The sequence below is a fragment of the Miniopterus schreibersii genome (genome assembly GCF_964146895.1).
Source record: "Miniopterus schreibersii genome assembly, chromosome: 4".
Taxonomy (NCBI): domain Eukaryota; kingdom Metazoa; phylum Chordata; class Mammalia; order Chiroptera; family Miniopteridae; genus Miniopterus; species Miniopterus schreibersii.
In genome coordinates, this window is record NC_138105.1 from 37509154 (window position 1) to 37533267 (window position 24114).

General features: G+C 40.5%; 1 protein-coding gene across 1 annotated transcript in view; it reads right to left on the reverse strand.

The window, feature by feature from the left end:
* Positions 1-2703: 2703 nt before the first annotated feature.
* SLC7A11 (solute carrier family 7 member 11) overlaps positions 2704-24114 on the reverse strand; it is a 69922-nt gene continuing 48511 nt past the window's right edge. Inside the window, exons 7-12 of the mRNA XM_081133996.1 lie at positions 17091-17214; positions 15140-15243; positions 13799-13895; positions 12141-12290; positions 10753-10930; positions 2704-3206 (exon numbers count right to left, since the gene is read on the reverse strand). Of these exons, the coding sequence (XP_080990122.1) occupies positions 3139-3206; positions 10753-10930; positions 12141-12290; positions 13799-13895; positions 15140-15243; positions 17091-17214 (721 nt within the window). The 3' untranslated portion in view covers positions 2704-3138. The remainder of the gene's footprint in view (positions 3207-10752; positions 10931-12140; positions 12291-13798; positions 13896-15139; positions 15244-17090; positions 17215-24114) is intronic.

Here is a 24114-nt window from a genome sequence, read left to right on the forward strand (position 1 = left end):
TTTCTATCATTCAGAACTGACAAGTAAAATGTCAAAGGTGAAACTTTCTCCTTATATATCACATAATGTATATTATTAGAAAGCCACTTATACTTCAACTAACTCACAGCCTTGTTTAAAAATATATATTACAAATACCCCATGCTTATTTCTAATAGAAAAAGTAATGGAAGTATTTTACCTTAATCAAAGGGGTATTTGACTTTGTAGGGCCAGAAGTATACACAATTTTGCTTATTTTCTTAAAGAAAATGAATACATAATTCCTAATGCAAAATTAGGTACAAGACTGTGGAAGGGGCATGTGTAAGTGAGCTGCATTGAAGCTTACATTTCATTAGCTTCTTGGGATATCCACCTATGTGTAGCAGGCAATGAATTGTTAATATTTCTCTAACTATACTGCATAATAAATTACACCAAAATATTGTACCTCCAGTCACTTACTATTTTCATTTCCTGCTACTCTGACCTTTAGTTTTCTATCTTTTCATAACCTATACCTCAATTATAAGAAATCAACAATAGCTCCAAGATGCTTCCTTTCTTAGTTATCGTGACATTGATCTGCAAAAAGAGATAAAACAAGGAGTTTCCTGAAGACTGATTCCAGGTCATGAAGAATTCTGTTGAGTAATGTAACTGTACTCATGTTAACCATCTGTTGCTATATCAAACAGCAAGTGGGGAAACAATTTTACCAGACACAAAAGACAATCTGGAAAGTTGTTTCAACGTAGTTGGTTTAGTGTTAGATAAACTGTCATGCATTTCTAGCATATCCTAATAATCTATCCTAATTTTGTGCCAGTGGGATTGAGGGAGATACAGTACAAGCACATAGCACATGCATACATCTAACATTTATGTGTGGTCTGGAATCAGCCACCTTTTTTAGGACACGATACCATTCTAAATAACAATTATGTATACTGATTCCATGACTACAGAAATCCTGTGTCTTGTCACGATACACCCTAAAAATAAGTTAAAATATAACTTAATCTCCATCTTAAAAAATGACTTACTGACTTCCTGTGTAGCTAAAATGGTATTACAAGGGTATTAGAAATTTAATAATGAAAAATCATTTTGATGATGGAAAGAATAATGAATATGTATTCTACTTAGCCTGTACAATGATATATTTAAAGAGAAATTAGAACTCAAACTAAACAAGTAAATAAAATGCAGAGACCCATCTGTTGATATACGCACATTAACCTCAGGAATAATAAAGAACCACAGGAACCTCTCCAGGAGACGTTACCTTTTTTCCCATTACACAAAAAATTCAAGAAGAGTATCCTGGTTTAGATTAAATAGGCCTAGACTACAATACCTACAGCAAGAATATCATGGAAAGGGATATGAATAAGTGGATGCAGGAAATAAAGACTACAGATCAAATTTTAGAACCCTATGGTAAGAGAAGAAGGAAGAACTTTTACGAATTCACTTAGAGAACCAAATAGTAGGTTTGGCTGAAAAATGTCAATCTTGGATATTAAATGTATCCAGAGCAAAAACTGAAATTTGTGAATTGGAATTGCCTCAAATTATGAATTATCATTACTACTTTGGTGAGTTGTCTGTGAACTCTACCACTTCTCTTAATTATTTTAATCAATGTAATTCCTTCAAAAATTCTTATTTTCAAATGGACAAAAAAAAAAAAAAAAAATTAAAGGATGGATGAACTACTGGATCTTAGATGTGTATAAATAATAGTTTAAAAATTTCATTGTGATATTACTCTCACTAAAAAATTGCACAATATTTTCTGAACCTAGCATAATATACTCATGCATGCACAGTTTCTACTACTTTTACTGACTTTGTTATCAGTTATATCTTTTGCAAATTGACTGATAATTAGGGTGAGGAAATTACTGACAAAGCCTAGATATAGATGTAGAAAAGTTTTAGAAACATCAGTTGTGAATCTTATTTAGCAGTGACATTTCTTCCTCAATTTTTATGTAAATATATGTCTTTTCTTAATTGATCTGGACAGTTTTATCCAAAGAGATATTTTGACAGAATATAAAATGTATAAAGGAAATGTACAACCTATCAAAATTCATCACCATGTAAAAATAACTATGAAATAAAAAAGTGTTCAGAATTACTACTATTGCATGTAGACATGATTATAGGGTTGGGCATACTCTTTTGGGCATTTTTTACTTGGTGATTTCTGTCTTCTGTTGATATTGTAATTTGAAGATATATCTATCAAAGGTAAATTATTCATGGAACAGGTGATTGTGCTTAATAGGATTTAATACCAAACTGACTATTGCTTTGCTGTCAGAAAGGTGTTACATCCTTCCCTGATCGAATGGGCTGCCGTGAAAACAAAATGTCACATAAACATGAAGCTTCCTGATGATGAGTGAAAAAAAAAATCCTAACATATTAAATTCTCAATGATTTTTACTTAAACATAATTCCTGGATTTGTCTCATAAACAGCTCCTAGAAAGCTCCTCTTTAATGTATTTATTAACGTTAGGCAAATCCCCTTGTCCTTTGCTCAAAATGCTCTGAGTATTAGCCCTTAAAAGGTGAGTGACAGCTAAGTTGGTCTCTAAGAGGAAGCAATGCAATGCCAATGTAAAACAAATTTCTTTCTTTCCTGTGTCCAGAATGATGACGCATGCTTTGTTCTTCTTTCTCTAGAAGAACAGAAAACACTTTCACAGTATGGTCATCTGTAATATGTAAAAATTGTTTTCACATAACCCAAATATACAGAAAACACCTCAGTTTTCAATTTAAAGGTTCTTGGCCATGACAAGATATGTTACAGAGAAAGACCCCTGAAGTAACTGTCCATCCCGTAGTCTCTTCCCCTCACCTCAACAGGTAGGTGTCAGGGAGGCAAGAATCATGGGAACTCATGGCACAGTTGCATATCAGCTTTCTAAAACCACATAGAGTTATAACTAAATTTCTTCAAACCCAGTTTGAATATGCTAAAATCTATGGATAAAAATAACCGATTTCTTTTTTCCCTTCCAAAGTTGCAGTCTTCTGGATTTTCATAAAATGAAGTGAATGCCCACACTTTGTTTCAGCCCTTTGAGCAGAAACAAGGCCAAGGATAGATTGCCAAGATTTCAAATGCATTCATTCATGATTTATGACAATCTTCTTCTGGTACCACTTGCAGTAGTATTTGTAATGTCCTGGTTATTTTGCCTACAAAGAAATAATGAAGAAAAATTAAGAATGCACAGAAACCAGAAATGCATAAGAAACAGTAAAATGAATTATTTTGGGTTGAATACTGAAAACTCACTCTGTTATTTCATACAGCCCCTTCAAGAATTGTTTACTTCACCAGAGTCCTATCATGCTCAATTAATTTATATGTCACTTCTATAATTTCCCATGATGGCTTCTCAGAAGAATACGTTAATATTTTATATTAAAATAAGGACTTTTATGTATGAATCAGGAGGCTGGAAGTATTTGGAGATAATAGGATCGAGATGTAAATAAATGTTCAAAAACACATTTCATATTCAGTTTAAAATTGCTTTGTTGGTTTTTTTGCACCTATGAGATTACAATCAGTTCCTCAGCAAAATCAATAGAAGGATCAAAATAAAATTTCCAGCCTCAAACTTGTAGTGTATTATTGAGCAAAACACCTCATCTCCCAGGACCTCATTTGCCTCATCTGCAGGAATGAGGGATTCGGGAGTGGTGTCGGCAAGGTAAAGGGCTAGAGGTCCCAACCCTCATCAGCGCCTTAAAAAACAAGAACAATTAATAGCTAGAACCTGAAGAAAATAGCTCGGGGAAAGCTCTAGACAACAAAGCAGCAGCAAAAACCCGGCGGAGCTCAAAAATCAAGAATGGCCACATAGTTAAGTAAAGAAAGCATTTTGCCTGCATCACCTCCCCCCCATCCAGAGGTCTGAGGAAGTCCCCAGAGAGGGAGAGAGGAGAAGCCCAGCAAGCCTCTCCACTGTGGACATTTGCAGCTTCTGCTAGAGGGGTCTCCCAACAGTCTTTTCCACGAGCTGACCCTCCTGGCAGAGCAGCCTGAGTGTCCCCGCCTCTGCATCTGTCCCCGAATGCTGGAGCAGCTGCTGAGTGAGGCTTGCCCTCAGGTTCCGCGGTTGTTGCTGTGCCCCACGCGCAGGTACTGGGTGCCACAGCACCTTACCAGACATGAGGCCTGAGCTGCCGCTGCTCCTTGCCCAGCTCGGCCCCAGGTCAGGCATTTCCCCACCATTACCATTACCAAGGCAGCCTCCCCTGCTCTGAGCCCAGCCCCCAGGGTCCCAAGTCACACTCTGCTTGCCATTATTAGGGCTGTGTTGCTGCTGCCAAGCCCTCCCGTCCCCCATCCTTGGTCAAGACTCTGAACCCTCATTGTTGAGATGGCAACTTGCTGTCTTGCCCTGCCCCCTGGGGTCCAGGTCCTGGCTCTGACCCATCATTGCCAGGGGCACCGCCACTACCCTAAGCCCCACTCCCCCGGCAGTTCAAGGCTCAGACCCATCACACCTCCCAACACAGAAAAGCCCAGGAACAGGTGGTTTCACTGGTGAATTCTACCAAACATGAAGAATAACCACCAATACTTTTCACACTATTCAAAGAAACTGAAGAGGCAGGAACACTCCCAAACTCATTTTATAAGGTCAACATTACCCTGATACCAAAGTCAGACAGATACACAGTAAGAAAGGAAAAGTATAGACCAATATTCTTGATGAATACGGATGAAAAATTTCTCAGTAAAATATCAGCAAACCAGATTCAACAACATATTATTCACCATGATCAAGTGGGATTTATCTCAGAAATGCAAGGATGGCTTATCATATACTGGGAGTCCTAGCCGGAGCTATTAGGCAGAAAAAGAAATGGAAGGCATCCATATCAGAAAGGAAGAAGTAAAATTATCTCTGTTAATAGATGACACCATATATATATACATAGAAAACCATAAAGAAGCCACTAAAAAATTATTAGAACTAATGAATAAAATCAGTAAAATTGCAGGATATTGCCTAGCTTGTTTGGGTCGGTGGTTAGAGCATCAGTCCTCAGACTGAACGGTCCGGGGTTCGATTCTGGCCAAGGTCACATACCATGGTTGAGGCCCTGGTTGGGGCGAGTGAGAGAGGCAATCAATTGATGTGAGGCATTGATGTTTCTCTTTCTCTCTCTCTCTCCCCCCCTTCCACTCTCTCTGAAAAGCAATGGAAAAAATATCCTCGAGTAAGGATTACCAAAAAAAAATTGCAGGATATAAAATCAACATAGAGGAATCAGCGGCATGCCTGAACACTAATAACAAAGTATCTAAAAGAGAAACTCAGAAAGCGATCCCATTTACAATAGCATTGAAAACAATAAAATACCTAGGAATAAATTTAACCAAAGGAGATGAAAACTATAAGACACTAATAAAGAGATTAAAGAAGACACAAAAGAATAGGAAGATATCTTATGTTCCAGGATTGGAAGAATTAATATTCTGAAAATGTCCATATGACCCAACATGATCTATAGATTCAGTGCAATCCTGATAAAAAAAATTCCAATGGCATTTCTAACATAAATAGAAAACCTGTCATAAAATTTGTTTGGAACCACAAAAGACTCCAAATAACCAAAGCTATACTGAGAAAAAATAAAAATGGTGGCATCACAATACCTAATTTCAAGCTTTACTGCAAAGCTATAGTAATCAAAATAGTATGGTACTGGCATAAAAATAGACACATAAATTAGTAGAACACAGTAGAGAACTGATACGCAAACCCTCATATATAATTAACTTATTTTTAACAAGGGTACCAGGAACATACATAGGGAAAGGACAGAAAACTGGATATCTACATGCAAAAAAAATTTTTTTTAATGAAACTGGACTTGAAATGAACCAAAGACTTAAATGCAAGATCTGAAACTGCAAAACTTCTAGAAGAAAACACAGGGGAAAAGGTCCTTGACATTGATCTAGGCAATGATTTCTTGGTTAAGTCACAAAAGCACAGGCAACAAAAACTAAAACAACTGTGAAAAGTGTCAGTCAACAGTAGAAAGAGGTGGCTCTGTAGGCAGAGAAGGAGCTAGAGCCATCTGACAGGGAGGAACAAGAGGCCATTGGCACCTGCAGTGGTCAAGTGCAAAGCAGAGGGGTTAACCTGGATCCTCTCCCTTCCTCCCTCCCTGGAGGAGCCTGCTATAGCTACCTGAACTGAACTAGCTCTGCAACCGCCCGCCGCGTGTGCGCATGTGTGTGAGAGTCTATTCATGCATTTATCTACTGAGATTTTCCATTTCCCTCGTTTCAATAACTGCCTTTCTTATTCAGAATCTGCTCCTCCATGTCCAAAACAGAAGCCTCTTTCAAACTGTGTTTCTCTATTCTGGGACCACCAGCCCATGTTTACTCAGACAACTTGCTCACCCAGGTCACAACACTGCATCGGGTCCAGACAAAGGGAGAGCAAGGTGGAGACCCTGTTGCTTTCCCAGTGTGACATTGTCCTTCCTGAGTGTTCAGGGTGGATCTTTCACACAGCAGCACATCTGGGGCCACAGACTCTCTTCTGGTTCTGCACACTTAGCCCTTCCCTTCCTCTGTATTCAATCAGTCCTGTGTCTCCTGTGGCTTTCTTAGGCTCTCTCTTGGAATCTCAAGATTTGGATAAGCCTCATCATTCTGGAGGTTTGGGCAGAGTGGCCGATTTTGGCTCTGAGTAGCTGTTGTAACCACACCAACTTTTTCTTCTAGGTTATCTACAGCCATGGGGTCAGACGGGTGCTCAACAGGCCCAAGTAAACCTCTGAGGAAGCTCCCTGCTCACCCAGGGAAGCCCAGGCATGTCTCATTCGACCACATTTATGCTCACACACATCCTTTGGCTTTGCAGATAATTAACCCTATGATACAATTTCTTTAAGTGAAGTTGAGCCAGTGAGTCTGCATTTGGTGTTTTCAGTAACCACAAGCCACAAGACCAAAGAGAGATTGTATTTTCTGCTTTACTTTTCATATTCGGTGGGTGTTCCTGAAACCAGCTGAAACAACAACTGACCTTGCAGAATCTGACTTCCCAACACACCTGGTACAAGCACAGGAACGACAGCCAGAAGCCGTGAGATACTAGCCCAAGGACCACCTCCCCCAGGAGTCGGATAAGAATAATAGCATGTACTTTTTTTAAAAAAGGCCTCAAAACCTTTTCACATGGATGGTCTCATTTTATCCTACAATGAAGACAGTTTGGCCCCTAGGAAATGTGGGCGAGCTTAACCAGCTTCACACGCAGCCCTGCGGTCTGCGTGAGGCGTCTGTCCAGTGCATCAAGCAGCCTTCAGCGAGGAATCATAAATGAAGTCACTGCAACACACTGTAAGCAACCTGTGCTTTCAGAACTCGGGGACCACCTAGTCACCACCATGGAGATGGATACAGTCATTCTGCTGGTGCTGCCCAGTGTGAGTCTCTGTAATCAAAGATTTTGTTTAAATACAGCTGTCCTCCTATCTCACCCTGAGCAAGAGGGGCCAACTCCCAGTGACCCCACTCACTCTCAGCCGTGACGGGGTCTGGCTCATAAACCCAGGCAGCCAAGTAAAGCAGCTGCTGGGGGCCTGGCAGGGTTTGCCAGGTCTAGGTATCAGCAGGTAGCTGCAGAGTATGTCAGTGAGTATCTGCCCCGTTTTCCTTGGGTGAGAAGCTTGTGTTTCTATAAATAAATAAATACATAAACAGCCGGGAGAATTAAGCATGCTGTCACGGAGAGCAGGAAAAAGCTTTCTGTGTGTCTAACTAGTCCCTCAAGAGCCCGTCTTTTCACCCTAGGAATGCTGTCAAACAGAAAGTGGTTCAATACTGGCATCCTGTGGCCAGAGAAATTCATCAAATCTCTGCACATCCCCCATCCTCAGGTTCTGAACATTCCCTGGCTGTCTGGACTGAGCAGCCAGCCTCTCGCCGTTTTCTGAGAGCTGTTCGGTTGCCTCGCATTTTTCATGAAAGCGAGATGTGTTCAGATCAACCATCATTTCACAGGGCTTATGGGTTCATGTGTATTAGGGTAAAAAGAAATGATAATACAGAGGCTAAAGAATGTCAGCCAACAAGACAACTGGATATGAAATCACTGAACAAACTGCTCCAAGCAGAGGCTCTCTGGCCTCCAAGTTCACACGGAGTTTGTCTCTAATAAGAAGGTGGTTGTGGGGAGAGGTGATGTTCTGGTTCAGGACTCTGCCGTTTTGGTGTGTGTGTGTGAGTGTTTTGTTTTGGCCAAAGGCTAGGAAAATACTTGCTATTGCAGCAATAAATACTATGATTTTTTTTTACTGCATTACAAGAATGCTGCCTAAGAGGAAAATCAAACAAAATCAAGGAAGGACTTTCAAGGCAGCTATAAAGATAAAGGGTGACAATGATCGCAGTTAAAGGCAGAATTGCCATGCTCCTTGGCGAGACTTAATGGCATTTTTGAGAACCAAGTAATCATTATGGGGCTACTACACTGCTGCTACTTTCACAAATGGCTAACACTAAACTTGGGGTCCTTGGAGATGATCAAAATATCATTAGAGACAGAAAAATAACCCCAAACTTTAAAATTACATGAGCAGGGAAACACATCAAAGAAAGATCAAGCATGAAACTAGCAATAGGCATGAACTGACACAAAAAAAAAAGGGACATAGTACACACATGTTAGCAAAAGAAAGAAGTGTTACAGCTGGCTGACTACAAACACAAGGAACAAAATGCCTATAAGTGGGAGCAAACAAGGAATGTGCTCCCTTCTCACTGTGGTCCAACGCTGGGACTGCCTGCTCTTTCGTCCGACATTCTCTTGGTTTTCCATGGTGCTCAAGGGTTTTAACTGTCTCTGGCCTGGATCTGAGATAGACACAGGTCTCACAGTGATGAGCATTAATTTGTCCTGAACACTGGTAACCAGGAAAGCAGTCTTAATGGTAAATGTTGCTTGACAAGACTTTTTTTTTCCAGAATCGTGCCTACAACTGAGAAAACATAACTAAAAATATTCTGCAGAAATCTAATGTGATCTAACAATAAACAGAGATTAAATACCCTGCTAGGTGATCAGTGTACCTGTGTTAGTCTTAAAGAACCTAACTTTTATAGTAACACTTCTTTGGGGAATAGTGTTGCCAGGTAGAAAACAAATTTCAGTATAAATAGTATATATTCAGTCTAAAGATATCAAATACCAATTAAGAGCTAATAAAGAGGAATAGTAGCAAAACTCTATGTTAAACCACTGGTTTCTAAATGAGTTCGCTTAGCACACTAGAGATTCAATACATACAACAAATTGTTATTTTATTTTTAGTAACACTCACATTATTTATTAACAATTTGACCAGAAATCTCTCTGAATGTTTTAAACTTTTAAAAACTAACTATGGTAAAGTAAATAAATGAAAACAAATGGGAACAAATTGCTTTCTAAACTCACCAGCAAGAGCCAATCTGCTTCCCTGGCTGTGTTTCTGACCCCTCTCTCTTGTCCCTCAGCCAACCAATCTAGAAAAATCATGGACCCTGCAGTCCAGCAGATGTGGATTCTAATCCTAGCTCAATGGTTTAAATTCTGCACATTCAAAAATAAAATCTCCTCTCCCTGAGCCCTGGGTTCCCCATCTGGGCATGGGAATTACCAGCACCTCACACCCACATCTTGTGGAGATTTGAAAGAGATGATGACTTGGGGAAAGGGGCTCACTCAGCAGAGCCCAGGACAAAGGGCCGGGCTTTCAACAGGGCTCTTGTTCCTAAGTACACTTCCTACTACGGATCTACTCTTTTCTCCTCCCACAGCTTACCTGGTCACCAAGCTCTGTGGGTGTTGCCTCTTTCGTATCTTTCCTTTCTCTTGGGCCCTGCTGACACGGCCTGTGCCCAGACCCTCCTCAGTTCTCGTCAGGATTACTGCCGTCACCTACCACCCCTATTCCTGGTCTTCAGCTTCGACCCCCTCTCATCCAGCCTCCAGGATGATTTTTCCAAAATACAAAACTGTCTGCATCTGAATTCTAGCTCCTCTACCTAACATCTCTATGACTTGTACCAAGTCGTGTGAATTCTCCCATGCTGTAACCCAAAGTCTACAAAATAGGAATAATAATTTTCCTACTTCAGAAGGTTTTTAAAGATGAGATAAGGTCATGTATGTGCTAATCCACAGAATCACGCAATAAATGAGAGCTGTTATACCTCTGTTCCTTGTTCCTGCTGGTCTTGTGACCCTTGAGTGACTTACCATACCTATTAAATAGGGTGGAGCTATAATCATGATATTGAAGACCTCTGCAGGCCTCTGCCTAACTCCCCACCAAATCTTGTATCCCTCATCAAGTAGTCTAGTATGATATAGAATCACTAAACTGGATTCAACCCAGAATAAAAAGAATCAGGTTAGTGAATCAGGATTCAGAAGAGACGTGAGGCCATTTTCAGAACTGCTGATAAAATTCTACCTAAGAAAGCTCTTCTCCTAAGAAGTTACCTAAGCAACCCAACTACACACTGCCCTGAAAGGAGCCAGTGGCTGCTCCCCAAACATCCTTCCACTTTTCCTTCTTCCAGTTCTCATTAAAATGCAACAACAAACTAGCAGTTGTCCTACTTACATATTTGACCTTTAAGGAGTGTATGCTATGCGTGTACACACAGATGAATTTCCTACAACATGGTCTGTAAAAAGGTTGAAAGACTTACCTGACATTCTCCTGAACCACTTGGGTTTCTTGTCCCATATAATAAAGAGATAGTATGCGGGGACCCCGGTCAGCGTGATGACGAAGCCAATCCCTGTACTGAATGGGTCCGAATACAGGGAGAGGGCGACCATGAAGAAGCAGGTGAAGGAGAACAGAGCCGGGATGAACAGCGGCACCTGGAACACAGCACAGGGAAAATCACCTCCAACCAGGCACCGGGTGGCCAGTCGGCCAAGGAGGGGATGTCAGTCACGACACTGGGTGGTACTGTGTCACATCACCAGGTGACAGGCGCCATCCTACCTTACCTTAGTAGCAAAATCTCTCTAAAGGGGCACCGGGAATATAGGAAACACTCCCTTAATTTAAAAAAAAGAATCTTTGGGTAGAATAAAATCTAAGGAAAAGAAGTGTGTTTCATCAGAGAAGCTCTGTTGGAATTATTTTACTCAAGTACCACTATAATTTCTCTTTTTGATAGTAAAAGATGGGATCTTTGATAATTATGATTAGAATCCACTAAGCCAAGACCATGGGCTGCTGGTTACATGTTCAATCCTTTGGGGGCGTATTGATTTTCTGTTGGAGATTCACAGTAAGAAACAACGGGAACAAAACAAGCCAACTCCTATTCAACCGCTAATGAAGATGTTGCCAGGATTAGGCAATGAATATAATTAGAAACAAATTCTGACAACATAACTGACGATGCGATCTGTTATTTCTTTGGAGCAAATGAACAGTGAGGTTGAAACAATCTATGAACATTCGAGGCTGAAGGAGACGAGAAGCATATTCTTCAACCCTCCCAAAAGGAAACGCTTCAGTTATGGCACCTGTGCTTTCTCTTAAGTGGTAAGTTCATACATCTCTGCTTTCCCTTTATATTTTACATTTTTATTCCTTCTAGAATGCATAATGTTGAAAAAGAGCACTGCATTAAGTCATAACCTTTAAAAACACTGGAAATGCCTATTTTGTAAAGCAGCATCCTTTTTAGATGTTTTAATGAGTGACACAATTCCACACTTATCTGTGTCACTCTTTGTCATGTTCAGCATAAAGACAGACCAAAATACCCCATACTCTGAATTTATCAGGTCATCGGACACGTCATGAATAATCAGCATGACAAACACCCTCTATTAACACCACCTCTTTTCAAAAGTATGACATATGGAGTTCAGTACATCACATAAAGAAATGTGATGAGCTATTTTCCAAGCTAAAACCAATCCAATCTGAAGGCACTACCTGCAAGAGTTAAACACTTTATGGCAGAGGATGGTGTCCCCGCCCAAGCTCCCCATCGTCAAGTTATGACAAAGGGAGGACTGGGTATTAGGAGGAAGATTTATGTAAACCCATCAAGATTGCTGAGGTTACCTTGAAAGGACGATGCATGTCTGGGCGTTTGTATCGGAGATAAATCAGCCCAGCAACCGCTAGCCCAATAAAAAGCCACCTGGCGAAACTGAGGAAATTCAAAAGACTGTAGAGGTCCCCAGAGAAGAGCATCACCATCGTCAGAGGGTACTGGGGGGGGAGAGGGGGGGGGAAGCAAAAGGAACACTCGGTGAGTTACAGAGAACACGGGAGATAACAATAACATCACTAGACATGATCACTGTCTCTTTTCAGATGATTACTTATACTGATAAACTACCATTATGATTAAAACTTAACCTCCTTTCTATATCCTGCTCTTAAAATCCCTTTACACACCAGTCACAGAATGAGAGGGCCACCGACACTCCCAATTATTCAGGAGGAATTTTATATGGATGTTTGGTGTTTAGGTGCATTGGACAGAAGGGACTGTATTTTCAAAGTCATACTCAGTGGCTCAAATGTAAAGACCCAGAGACTGAGATGATTAATAAATAACTAATAATAAACATAAAAAGTGTACCCCACTGGAAAGTCTGCAGAAAGCTCTGCCAACGGGGTCTGATGAGCTCTTGGCTATGCACACCTGAAACACAGCCACTTCTCCGTGCCTCTGTCAGCCCCTGAATGCAAAATGTTGACCTTCCCTTCCTCCGCTCTCCCTCTCCCCGCGTGCCCGCCGTGGGTGACCCTCAAGGCCGCCCAAAGGAACGCAGCGCAGAGACCAGCACAGCGAGTCCCTGCCGCTGCTCATGCCAAGGACAGCAGGGCTGAGAGCAGAGGCTTAAAACGAAGCCCTCTCCACGGAATAATACGTTCTGTTCCCACAAGTGACTATTACCTTCCAGATTCCTCGCAGAGTGCTGTGTACTTTACAAAGAAATTTCAAGGAAACATTTTGAAACAAATTAAATGCATGAAAAAAACAAAAAGGTTCCATGAATTCTCACAGCAGATTCCATTTGAGAAAAATGTGACAAAATGGTAGGCGAAGGGGACAATAACATTGTCGGTGGGTGTCTGAGGACTTTTACACCTCACACAGTCTTTTGTATCCTGCATTTCACAGGTACTCTTCTCTGCATAAAGAATCCTACAGCTCAAATTTAAGTTTTGGTGCTTTTATTTCTTCCCACTCGTCTAGGGTTGCTCTCAAATATCTCACTTTTAATCACAGAATCACTGCACTGTCTAGAATTTCATTGTTGCTTTTTCTATAATTTTGTGTGCAATTTCATTATAAGGGGCCTGTGATGAGACCCCTGGGCCATTTTGGACTGTAGCTTTTAGCTCCACTCTCGGTACTTAGAATTGGGACTTACTACTCTGCCTCCTTTACTGTGAGGTCCTAGGTCAGAGACAGGAGCCAAGCTAATCATTTCCCTTAGACCTCACAAATTTCTACAAAGATGGAAAAAAAAGTGACGTGGTTACTGCCCCATAGCATCAATTATGCATCAGAAATACTGCAGCAAGGGAAGTTTGGGAGGCAGGATGTGGAGAACCTCCTGCCTCCCAAACTCTGCCAAGATATACACAGAGCCGATTTTGCAATGAAGGAGAAAGTAAAGCACTCTCTGAAGTCTGGTGTGAAATCCGCTTTGCTAACCTGTTACTCGCGGTTACGTCTAGAGATACTTGTTAATATGCATTACCAAAACAATAACAGCTGGCAGAGGAGTGTGCTTGCGGACATGAATCATGGAGAGGATTTCTGGAAGGTGACCCTCTCGAGACGCAACATAGAATAACCTGATGGGAGAAAAACGGGGGTGGAGTTGACTGTGGAATTGATCATTGCAGAGGGAAAATCCCAGAAACCTATGAGAAAACGTGCATCTTTTTCATCCCAAGTGGTTTGACATTTCTCAGGTGATTGTTTAGATTTCACTTTTCAGATAAGCTAGAGAACATCATGAGAAATCTGACTCAGAATTTTATAAAATCTGCCAGCGTATGATGTTCTTCTTTGAGAAGAAACAGTAGCAACACCTGACTCAGCATAGCTCTCCCTACATGTGAATAGCTGAAGCTGAATTTAGCTCTAGGTTCCCAGTACTGTATGTGTGCTGTTCATCCAATCAAACCAACACACACACACACACACACACACACACACACACGCACGCACGCATGCACACACACAATACACCCCCCTCCCCCACATGCATGCGTATACACACACTGTAAATATGAATAAAGGAAACCTCATTTAAAATAGAGCTGGGAAGGCCTGAAGCGGGGGCTCAACAGAAGAAGCCTTCTTCACTACCCCAGCAGGAGAAAAGACAATTTCTCCTTGCCCAGCAGTGACCCAGCTGGTGAGAAGCCACAGCAGCCCTGAACTCTCACTCTCTTCCAATGGCCTTTCCATCAAAACCGCCCCCCCCCCCACGACCTCCTTTCCTCTATAAAAGCAAGGCCTTCTCCTTTGTTCTCAGGACGGGCCTATGGTTTTGCCATAGTTTGCACGTTCTGAATTGCGATTCCTCTGCTACTCCCGAAGAAATTCATTTTTCCGGTAAACAACTGGCTATTTTGTTTTTAAGGATGACAACACATCTAACATTCATATTTATCTGATTGCGTTTTAATCTTATATTAAAGCAAAAGGTACTTTTGCATCAAAGAAAGCAATAGGGATACAGATAGGGTGAGGCGGCGATTTCTGGTGTCTCTTATTTTACTTTTTTTCTTGTCACCTTTGGAGAAACAACAGATTTTATCACCAGAAATAAAATGCTGTTGTTAGACTCTGTAGACATACTATAAAAAAATGCCACATGCCCAGCTCCAGGCTCGGCTATGAGTAGAGGAGCAGTGCCCTCTAATGGGCAGAGTGAGGCATGCTCTTGAGACTTGGACAAAGGCTTCAATCCTGCGTGTGCCTTTAAATACGACGGATTTGGAGGCACTATTTCTTTGTAAAATTATCCTGATCACATCCAATCTCAAAAACAGAGAATACATTTCGGAAAATGCTTGAACTCACTCACCTGGAGACAGCAAATACACCACCATTCATGGAGCCAAAGCAGGTGAGGGCCACAAAGATGGGAACCGCTAATGAGAAATTTCCCAGGAGCCTCTCAGCGAAGGTCTAGCGAAAGACAGAATGATGCAAATTAATGCTTTGCCAGAAAGTGGAATAAAATGAAGCAATTTATGCCAGACTCGCTCTATGACTTTCTATTAGCCCCGTGACACGTGTATGGTTCCTAAGCCTTCTCTTTGGTTAGGGTCAGACTAACTCTGCAGACAATAATCAGAATTACATACCGTGGCATTGCTTGTAGCTAAAAGGTGGGCAAAGGTCTAAAGAAGCACCTGGGCTCTACTTTCAAAAGGCAATGATCCATTTACCCAGTCTTTATCAACTATGGCCAAAATCTTGTATCATTCCGTAAATGGAAAAAAAAGCTCCTTTAGAAGAATTTCTGCTTTTGCAGACAGAAATCCTTTTGCACAATCTTCTCTTTAGCCTAGAAAGCCACATTTTGATCGTGAAGCACAAAATCTACACTGAGTAGCATGACAGCTACCGTTATGACATAAAAGCATGGCAAGAAAAAACACACTGGTGACTTAATCATTGATATCATATCTACGAGATGTTCTGAAAAATCTTTTGCCCAGAATAATCACAAGAGCTGAATCTCTGTTTATCGAATCAGTCCCTCCATCTCAATTATCTGGCAATTCCTTCTGTGGTTTCCTATAAAAAGCTAGACTACAAATACAAGTCCAAGGATATCAGGCCGCAGAAAATACAAAAGTGCGGCAGGATAAACAAAGCTTCCGAAATTTCCTTTCATGCATGGCATAAAGGATGTATTTTCCAAAATAAAAAAAAAGATGTGGGATTCTTTACTTGTCCTTGATGCAGCTGGGGCTGTGTAATTATTGTACCACACAGCACTCAAGGAGTAAGTGCTGCCCTTTGGCCAGTAACATGAGCTGACTGACCCGACATCAGTAAGCTTTGTACATTTGGGCATCTGCTAGAACTTACAGCACTGGCCGAAGTCTTTTTCTCTTACAGTGAACTCGTACGTAGGTTCACGTGAAATGAGATCATTTGTTCCCCGTGGATGCCGCTGATATGAGGTAATAGTGACTATTTTTAAAGGAACTGACAGCTAATGATTGGAAGTTATTTTTTTCCCCTTCATTTTTATAAGGTCATGAATGAAGGCTCTCTTACTACCTGTTTTTATACAAAATAAAAGTATGTGTCAGAGAATAACAGTCTCACAGCATGATCTTTGGGAGCAAAGTTGGTCCTGAAGTCTCAAAAATTTAGAAAATGTAAAATTATGAGTATCCACTTCTTAGAGAGCATCTTTAATATTCTGAGTACTATAGCAAAGATATCAGTTTAACTTTAAATAACTCAGTATTCCCCCAAATTAATAATATTCCATGACTAGTATTCAAAAGGATATACTAAACATATATATATATAGAGAGAGAGAGAGAGAGAGAGTCAACTTGGAAATTCTTAAAGTGGTACTTTGGGGAAAATATCTGAAAACTTAGCATTTGACAAGTTTACAAACAAGAAAGAGTGCACAATAAATTACAATTTGCATACCCCAAAACTGCATTCTTTTAAATCCAGTAACTGCCCACCTGTCCTTAAAGACATGTTGGAAGGATAACGCCTTCTATTCGATGTGTACATGTGGAAATGTGTTTTCAAACATGTACATGCGGAAACATTTTACATGAAATTAATGCTACAGAGAAATCATACGGGATTTTAGCTGTATCAGTTAAATGGAATATGCTAAGGTATGTTCTAAATTTTTTAAAATACTGATTATCATTTGGGTCAAGAAAAGATTACTGAATTTCAAAACCCTTTTCTCTTGGAAGGAACTACTATAAAATTGCATCAACTCATTAACCTAAATTCAAATTGGCGTTTCCCCAGCTTGGACTTACCACTGCCACTGCATTTGAAAGCAAGAGCTCTTCAGCGCTAATGGTCGTAAAGTAGGCCACATTCGTTAGCACATAGCCCACGGTGACGATGGCCATGGATATACATATGGCAAGGGGGATGTTTCTGAAAAGCACGAAGGAATCGCTCATTAGTCATCTTGTGTTAGGCATCTACTGAAACCAAAGAAGATAGGCTAATTCAAACAAAAAAATTAAATGGTGCTTATGATAATTACAGGCTCTGTTGGGTATGCATGAACATTTCACTGGGGTGAGGTACCACGCATTCCTTTGCAATGTAATAAGGTCCAGGGGCAGATACTTCAGTTGTCTTGTCTCCTGCTCTACCCCAGACGAGATGGGTCTGTCCCGTTCCCGTACCCCATAAACGCTACAGCAATGCTTCTCAAACTGGAGCATGCACCCCCTGGAAGGCTTGTTGAAACAGACTGCTGAGCTCAGCGCAGTTTCTGGTTCAGTAGGCTTTGCATTTCTCACAAGTTCCTGGGTGATTCTGATGCTGCTGGCCAGGGGGCCACACTTTGAGAACCATTGTCCTCTATATCTTTCTAATATTAACTCACTGCCTTGACACTTCTCTGATAGCAGTCCCCCCAAAGGTCTTTCACATTCAGGGGATTTTCCCCTTCAGTAGCTTCACTTACCAGCAAAGAATACTTCCAAAGTACTTTTGGAAGCGTGAGAGTAGGATATAACTACCTTTCTAAATGATGGGAATAATATTTTTGTATATCACACGAAAAGCACAGAAGGGCTCACAATAATGACTTTGCATGGTCCTGCAGCGAGTTCAAAGGAAGCTTAAGATCATGAATGTCTATTAAAGCAACAGCGCAGATAAAGCCATGAAATTCAAGGTGACGTGCTGTGAAGTACATATGACCGGACAGTGCTGACACCATGCGGCATCAAGAAATACCAAGCACCGGTGCGATGTTATGTCTTCATTTAGTGCACTGGGGAAGCCAGGAAGTTACTGACCCTCATAATTTGATTCCATGTTACCGATGCACATTACTTGCTTAACATAATCACCTCTTCAGACTCTTTCCAGTTCAAGCAACTTAAACCTTCAGCTCCCTGCCTAAAGCCTGATGGGTTTTCTTAGCCATAGAGCTTATCAACCCTCATGGAGACTTAACCCTGCCAGTGCCACTCATGAAGACCTCAATAATTTCTTCCAAGTTGAAACTACAGTTCAGAACCGGGGACAAAGGGAGAGGGCGGGAGGCCCAGCCTGCCTCCCTCCCCAAGCTGGGTGTGTTTCAGTGCGCGAAGTCCTAGCTCATTACGCTGCACAGTGCTGTGGGGAACTGGCAAACCTGGCCAGCCAGCCCCTGCCATTCATTATGCTGCTTGGAGCCTGATGCTCCCCTGATCCCCAAAGCCTTAAGCCTTGATGAAGAAACACACTGACCTCTCAGTCCTGGCATCCTGGTAGGAAAGGAGCAGATGTTCCCTTTCCCCAGTGTGGAGAGGGTCCTGGGGAATTTTCTCTTAGCACCGTAATATGCCTTGCTAGTTGTGATCGATAGATGCTAAATTTAAGCAAAGGAAATCACCCGGCCAATTAAATACAAAAGAGTGAATGGCACAAGGCAAATTAAAGAAGAATTCTGTTTCTTTGAAAGAAGGGTTACATGGAAATGCAAGGGGGGATGAAGGCGAACGTGAAGGTCTATAGGCAGCCTGTCAGTCACTCACTGTATTACTGTAAACTCCAATCCTTTCAGCTTTATAATATCGCCAAATGGGATGTTAAGTCCTTTCCATGGAGGAGAGAAACAGGGAGAGGGGGAGAGAGAGACTCTCTATTCCTTGCAAAAATAGCATGAAGAAATGAAATCAAGAAATGAAAAGGCTCTGGTCATAAAAATTGAGGTAACTTATGGTTAAATGCAGCGATGTAGCCTAACCCGCCCAGGACGGGTAGTCCTGTCTCATCAAATGAGCCTGTAAAACAGTCGAGAGAAGTCAGTCTTGAACTTGGGCTGTGGGCTCCCAGCATGGAAGCCAGAATACCAGCCTCCCCATTTCCTGCCTGGAGATTATGGTCCTTCTGAGGAGAGTTTTCTAAATTGATTTTAGCAAAAGGGGTCCTTAAAAAATAAAAAACCTAACCTTTCAGGTTTTTCCTTTTTTTTCTCAGCTTGTCAATAACAAAAACAACACTAGCAGCTGCTGCCATTTATGTGGTGTCTGTTATGCGCCCAACATTTTATTGGGTACTTTACATATTTGCCTCATTTTATCCTTGGGAAATCCTGCAGGTTGGAAACATCATCACCATTTTATCTATGAGGAAATGAGGTCTTAGAGAATTTAAATAAGCGTTCAAGGAGACACAGCTGGTAAGTGGAAACACGGAATTCAGCTGCGGATCTCGCCTACCTTGAAGTCCAAGCATTTTAACCACCAACGTGTACTCTCCGACTCCCGCATGCGGGTCTTCGCATGCTATCACTTTCCGAGAAATCGTAATTGCTGACTATAATGTTTGCTGGAGAGCTCTTATCAAGGCTGTGTTTCTCATGCAGTCACTGAAAAATGCAGCTTCATCTACTATAAAGGAGGGGGAAATCCTTATTCCATGATTTTTATAGTTTTTCTGTGTAACATGAACTGTAATGTATAGTTTCACTATTTAGAAAGTAGATTTTCTTTCTTTTTTTCTATTTAAAAGACAACAGAGGCTAATTTAATTTCCCTAGAAGACTTTTGTAAAAAAGGAGGAAAAGTAAGCATGCTTATCAGATAAACCAAACTAGATTAACAATTTTACTATCTAGTTATTAGAGGGGAAAAATCAAAGGAGCTTAAAATATAGGACAAGAGAAAGGGTCTAATGGAGCTGCAGTTCCTAACATGCCTAGTAAGTCCTCTCTAGTTAAATTCAGCCCCCGAAGTTGGAGGGGTTGGGGCAAAATAGCCCCTCTCTTCTGTCCTGAGGTTCTATTTCACCTGGACAAAGGGAGGGGGGAGAGGGGATCGTGGCTGCCTTGAGATAAACAGCAATCAGTTACAAGGGAAAGGGAATTGGTTGACTTGTTCCGAAGGGCTTGGCACCAGTGGTTAACTCCTGGGTTTCAAGCGTCAAAGCTTAAGAGCTGCTGGGTGAGCTGATAAAAGCTATTAGGCCATGCCACAGCATCTTTCCGGAGACTTTAGATGCAGAGGGCAGATAAGCATGGTTGTAACTCAAGATTAAAGCAAATGGCACATGATAATAAAAGGAATTAAAGGAACTGCTAGTCCACTGATATTTCACAGCTTCTTTGTGACTGGGAGGCAGCCACTAATTCTAAGGGCAGTAAAACCATTGTCTTTAAGCTGAATAAAAATGACTCACACCTATGAGGTCTCCTCTTTCTCTAGTATTTGTGAATGTTTGTTAAGATTAACACAATACAAATGTATTGAAAAGAGTTGCTTAATCCCTAAGAGCTTTTTGTCGTTATAGTCCTTTCAAGTAACAGGCATTAAGTATGTGAGAATCATATTTTTCATTAGTCACAAATGGTCTTCAATCGAAAGGTCTTGAGTAGTCTTCTTATTGGTTTATCTTAAATTGGTGCCTATAACCAGTCTATGTCAAGAGATATCTATGGATAAATACTTGTTTCATTCAAAATTATTACATGAAAGTCTGGAACAATTGCTTTGAAGCACTTTCATTCTAAGAGATAGACCTCTCCAGGAATCCAAATGGTACCAGCAGTAATGGCTCATAGTTTACATTTGTATAGTCTTCAAAGCACTCGCAAATATATTCAAACATACACATCAATTCAAATCCTTTCTGGAATGAGCTAGAGTATGAACAATTAATAAAAAAAATTCTCAACAAACCATTGAAATAGGAGGTAATACCCCCATTTTCAAACAAGGGAACCAAGACTCAGAGGGGCTAGGTGACATGGTCAAAGTCACAAAAGCAGTCAATGGAAGGGCTGGAACGTGAACCCAGGTCTTCCAGCTCCAAGCTCCAAATCCATGATATATCTGATCATATCATGGCTGCGTCGTGCCTACTTTAACTCTATGTACAAGGTCCCTAGGACTCTTATATGCTGACAAACGTATTATATTTTATATAAATGACACAAATATCAGATTGTTACAATGTGACACATTTTAAATCCAGACTATTTTTTGACAGCAAACAGTCGTCACAAATACATACGCATGCAGCATGGGTTGCACTTTTTAATATGCTTTGCAGCTATAATAGATCATCAGAAATAATCATTGTTCCCAGGACTTCATGTTGGCTAAAAAGACTCTCGCTATGACAACAGTGAGTCAACCGAGCTTGATTCTCCAGAGAGTTGGGCACACCTGAAAGTTACAGGGATATCTGATATGCAGACCACACGAGTAATCCCATCATCATTTGAATTTAGGATATTACTAAAATTGTTTTATGACTTGAACAAAACCCTCTGAGATTTGTGTGAACCAAAATAAGTTCCACACAATCCCCTGTGTTGAATACACACAATGGGGACCATAGAGCTCACTGATCCCGGGGCATCAGAAACTGTCTTTGAGCCATGGGGCTGGGCATGATGACAGTTCTAGTAAAACCTACTCTTGGGTATTTGTGTGTTCTGGAATATTTTAAGGCAAGTAGTTGATGCTTCACATTTTCTATTTAAAAATCATTAATATTTTAACACATGTCTTTGGCATTCAGGTAAAAAGGAGGGAGGAATAAAAGGAAGGATTCAGAAGGGCAAGAAAATGGCAAACTTCTTAATATGTGAGATACAAAATAACAGAAAACAGGGTTTTTCAAAGTATTTTTCCATTCTGTTAGTAAACTAGGGACTATTTGGTTATATAATTAAAATGTAACTGTGATTCGTCTCAACATAAAGTATTTAAAATTACATTAAGCATCTTTTAATTCCAAGTGTTCATTTTAGAATCATACTTACTTCACATTTTCTTTGTAATGACCCAAAAGAGACCTTGAATGCTTTTCTTTAGATCTGACCCAGAAATTACTCAAGCACCTCTCTTTTTGGTTTACAACTATTTTTTGCAGAATTACTTTTGATTTTATTACCACTGCTGTCAATTTTATCTCACTCCTCAAACTCCAGTCATGTGTTACCAACAAAAAGATAAAGGATATCTCAAAGAAAATTGATCTATATTTTTCACTCACATGATTTTTCCTCTATACATTTTTACATACCTTCCCTGAGTCTTGCTCATTCCAAACTCTCCAGAGACCCCTAGAAATGGAGTTATCCTATTTGGCTTTGTGATTTTTAATATATTTTTTAGCAGGGATCGAATTACAAATAAGTGTTCTTGATAGCTTTCCAGACTTGAAACAATTAGGTTACAGATGGCTGGAATTATCCGAATCACTTTATGTGTTTTCAGTGATTCTGCCTCATTGTCGTTTAGTGCTATCACTATATCTTTGTCACCCACCATGCGTGGGAATTGGGCTGTTAATAACATTTGAAAAGGAATGCACTTGAGGAGACACAGCAAGTTGTTGTGGAGATCGCGTGGGTTGTACTGAAAGGAAAAAAAAAGTAGCGAAAGAGGAAGAATACATTCAATACACCTATTTATAAATGTCCTTAAAGGTCCATGGTTCATGTTCTAACTTAATGACAATTTCTGGGCCCAGGCGGAACACAGTGATGTGACAAGCAGATTGTCACATAAAGGTACACAGTGATCCCACTGGTTTCAAGCATTAAACACCTGCCCTCTGGTTCTTACAGTATCATGAAGGCTATGGTGGTTTTCACTGAGACATTTTACATTTCAGTACCACTGATGTCTAATCTAAATCTCACCATTCTCCACTGTCCACAGATGAAGAACTCCATAGACAAAAAGAGAAGACAGAGAGACCTGTAGGGAGATGTAAGAAATGAACAGACACAGATTAAAAGACTGTAGGGCTGAAGGAGGCTCCTGGAAAAAAGTACATGGACACATAAAGGAAGGAGAAAGGTGCAGCAAAACCACATGGCAAAATGAACTAAGACTTACAATTCAGGAACAGGGTGATGAGCAGTTGGAAGCGTTAGTATGAGCATTTTTATCCCTTAAAATACTTAATTTTTTAATCCTACTATTAGAATAAGTTCATGCCTAAATAGAATTATTCAGCAAAATGTAGCGTGAGAGTAAATTTTCATTTGCTTGCATTTCCTACAAGTAAAAAATTTGCATTGTCCGCATCTCATTTTTTCTCATATTCAAAAGATTTAGAGTGTGTCTTCCAGATATATTAACAGTTATCTATATTTATCATGGGTAAACCAAGACATTAGTAGGCAAGTTTGAGTGCACAAAATAATGTTTCCAATAAAATGTTAGCAATTAAATAACTGACATTGAATATTTTAATAACAATAAGTTAAGTTTCACACTAATGTTCAACGTTTATTTTTATTACATCATTTTTAAAATATACCTCATAAATTTTCATTATTCTCCTCAGGATTTGATCTAAAGTACACTAAGGTAATGCAACATCTCAGGGAACCATTTTTTTATAACGGAGTTCCTGAGATTCTGAAGATGTATGGCTGAGACCACTGACTACTCACCACGGTTCTGTGCTCCTCTTTCCAAAGTAGAAGTTACTCCTGAGAAGCAGCAGATACCACATTCCCCAGACTCTCATCTCTAGGTGGGAACGTGACTCATTCTCGTGTGTCAATTAATGTGGCATTCAAAGGCATTCGTGTGGTTAAGAAGTGGGTTGTCTTGTCACCCCACCTTGCTAACTGACAGCTACAGAGTGGCAAAGCCACAGGAATCTAGGTCACAGAATCAACCCGTGGAAGAAATCCCACCAGCCAGCCAGGGACGCCAACAGTGGATGACTGGTACTTAAGTTCAAAATTAAACTTTTATTTTCATTTTATTTTATTTTTCAAAATGTATCGTTATTGTTGAAAGTATCACAGATGTCTCTGTCTTTCCCCCATTGATCCCCTCCACCCTGCACGTGTCCCCCCAC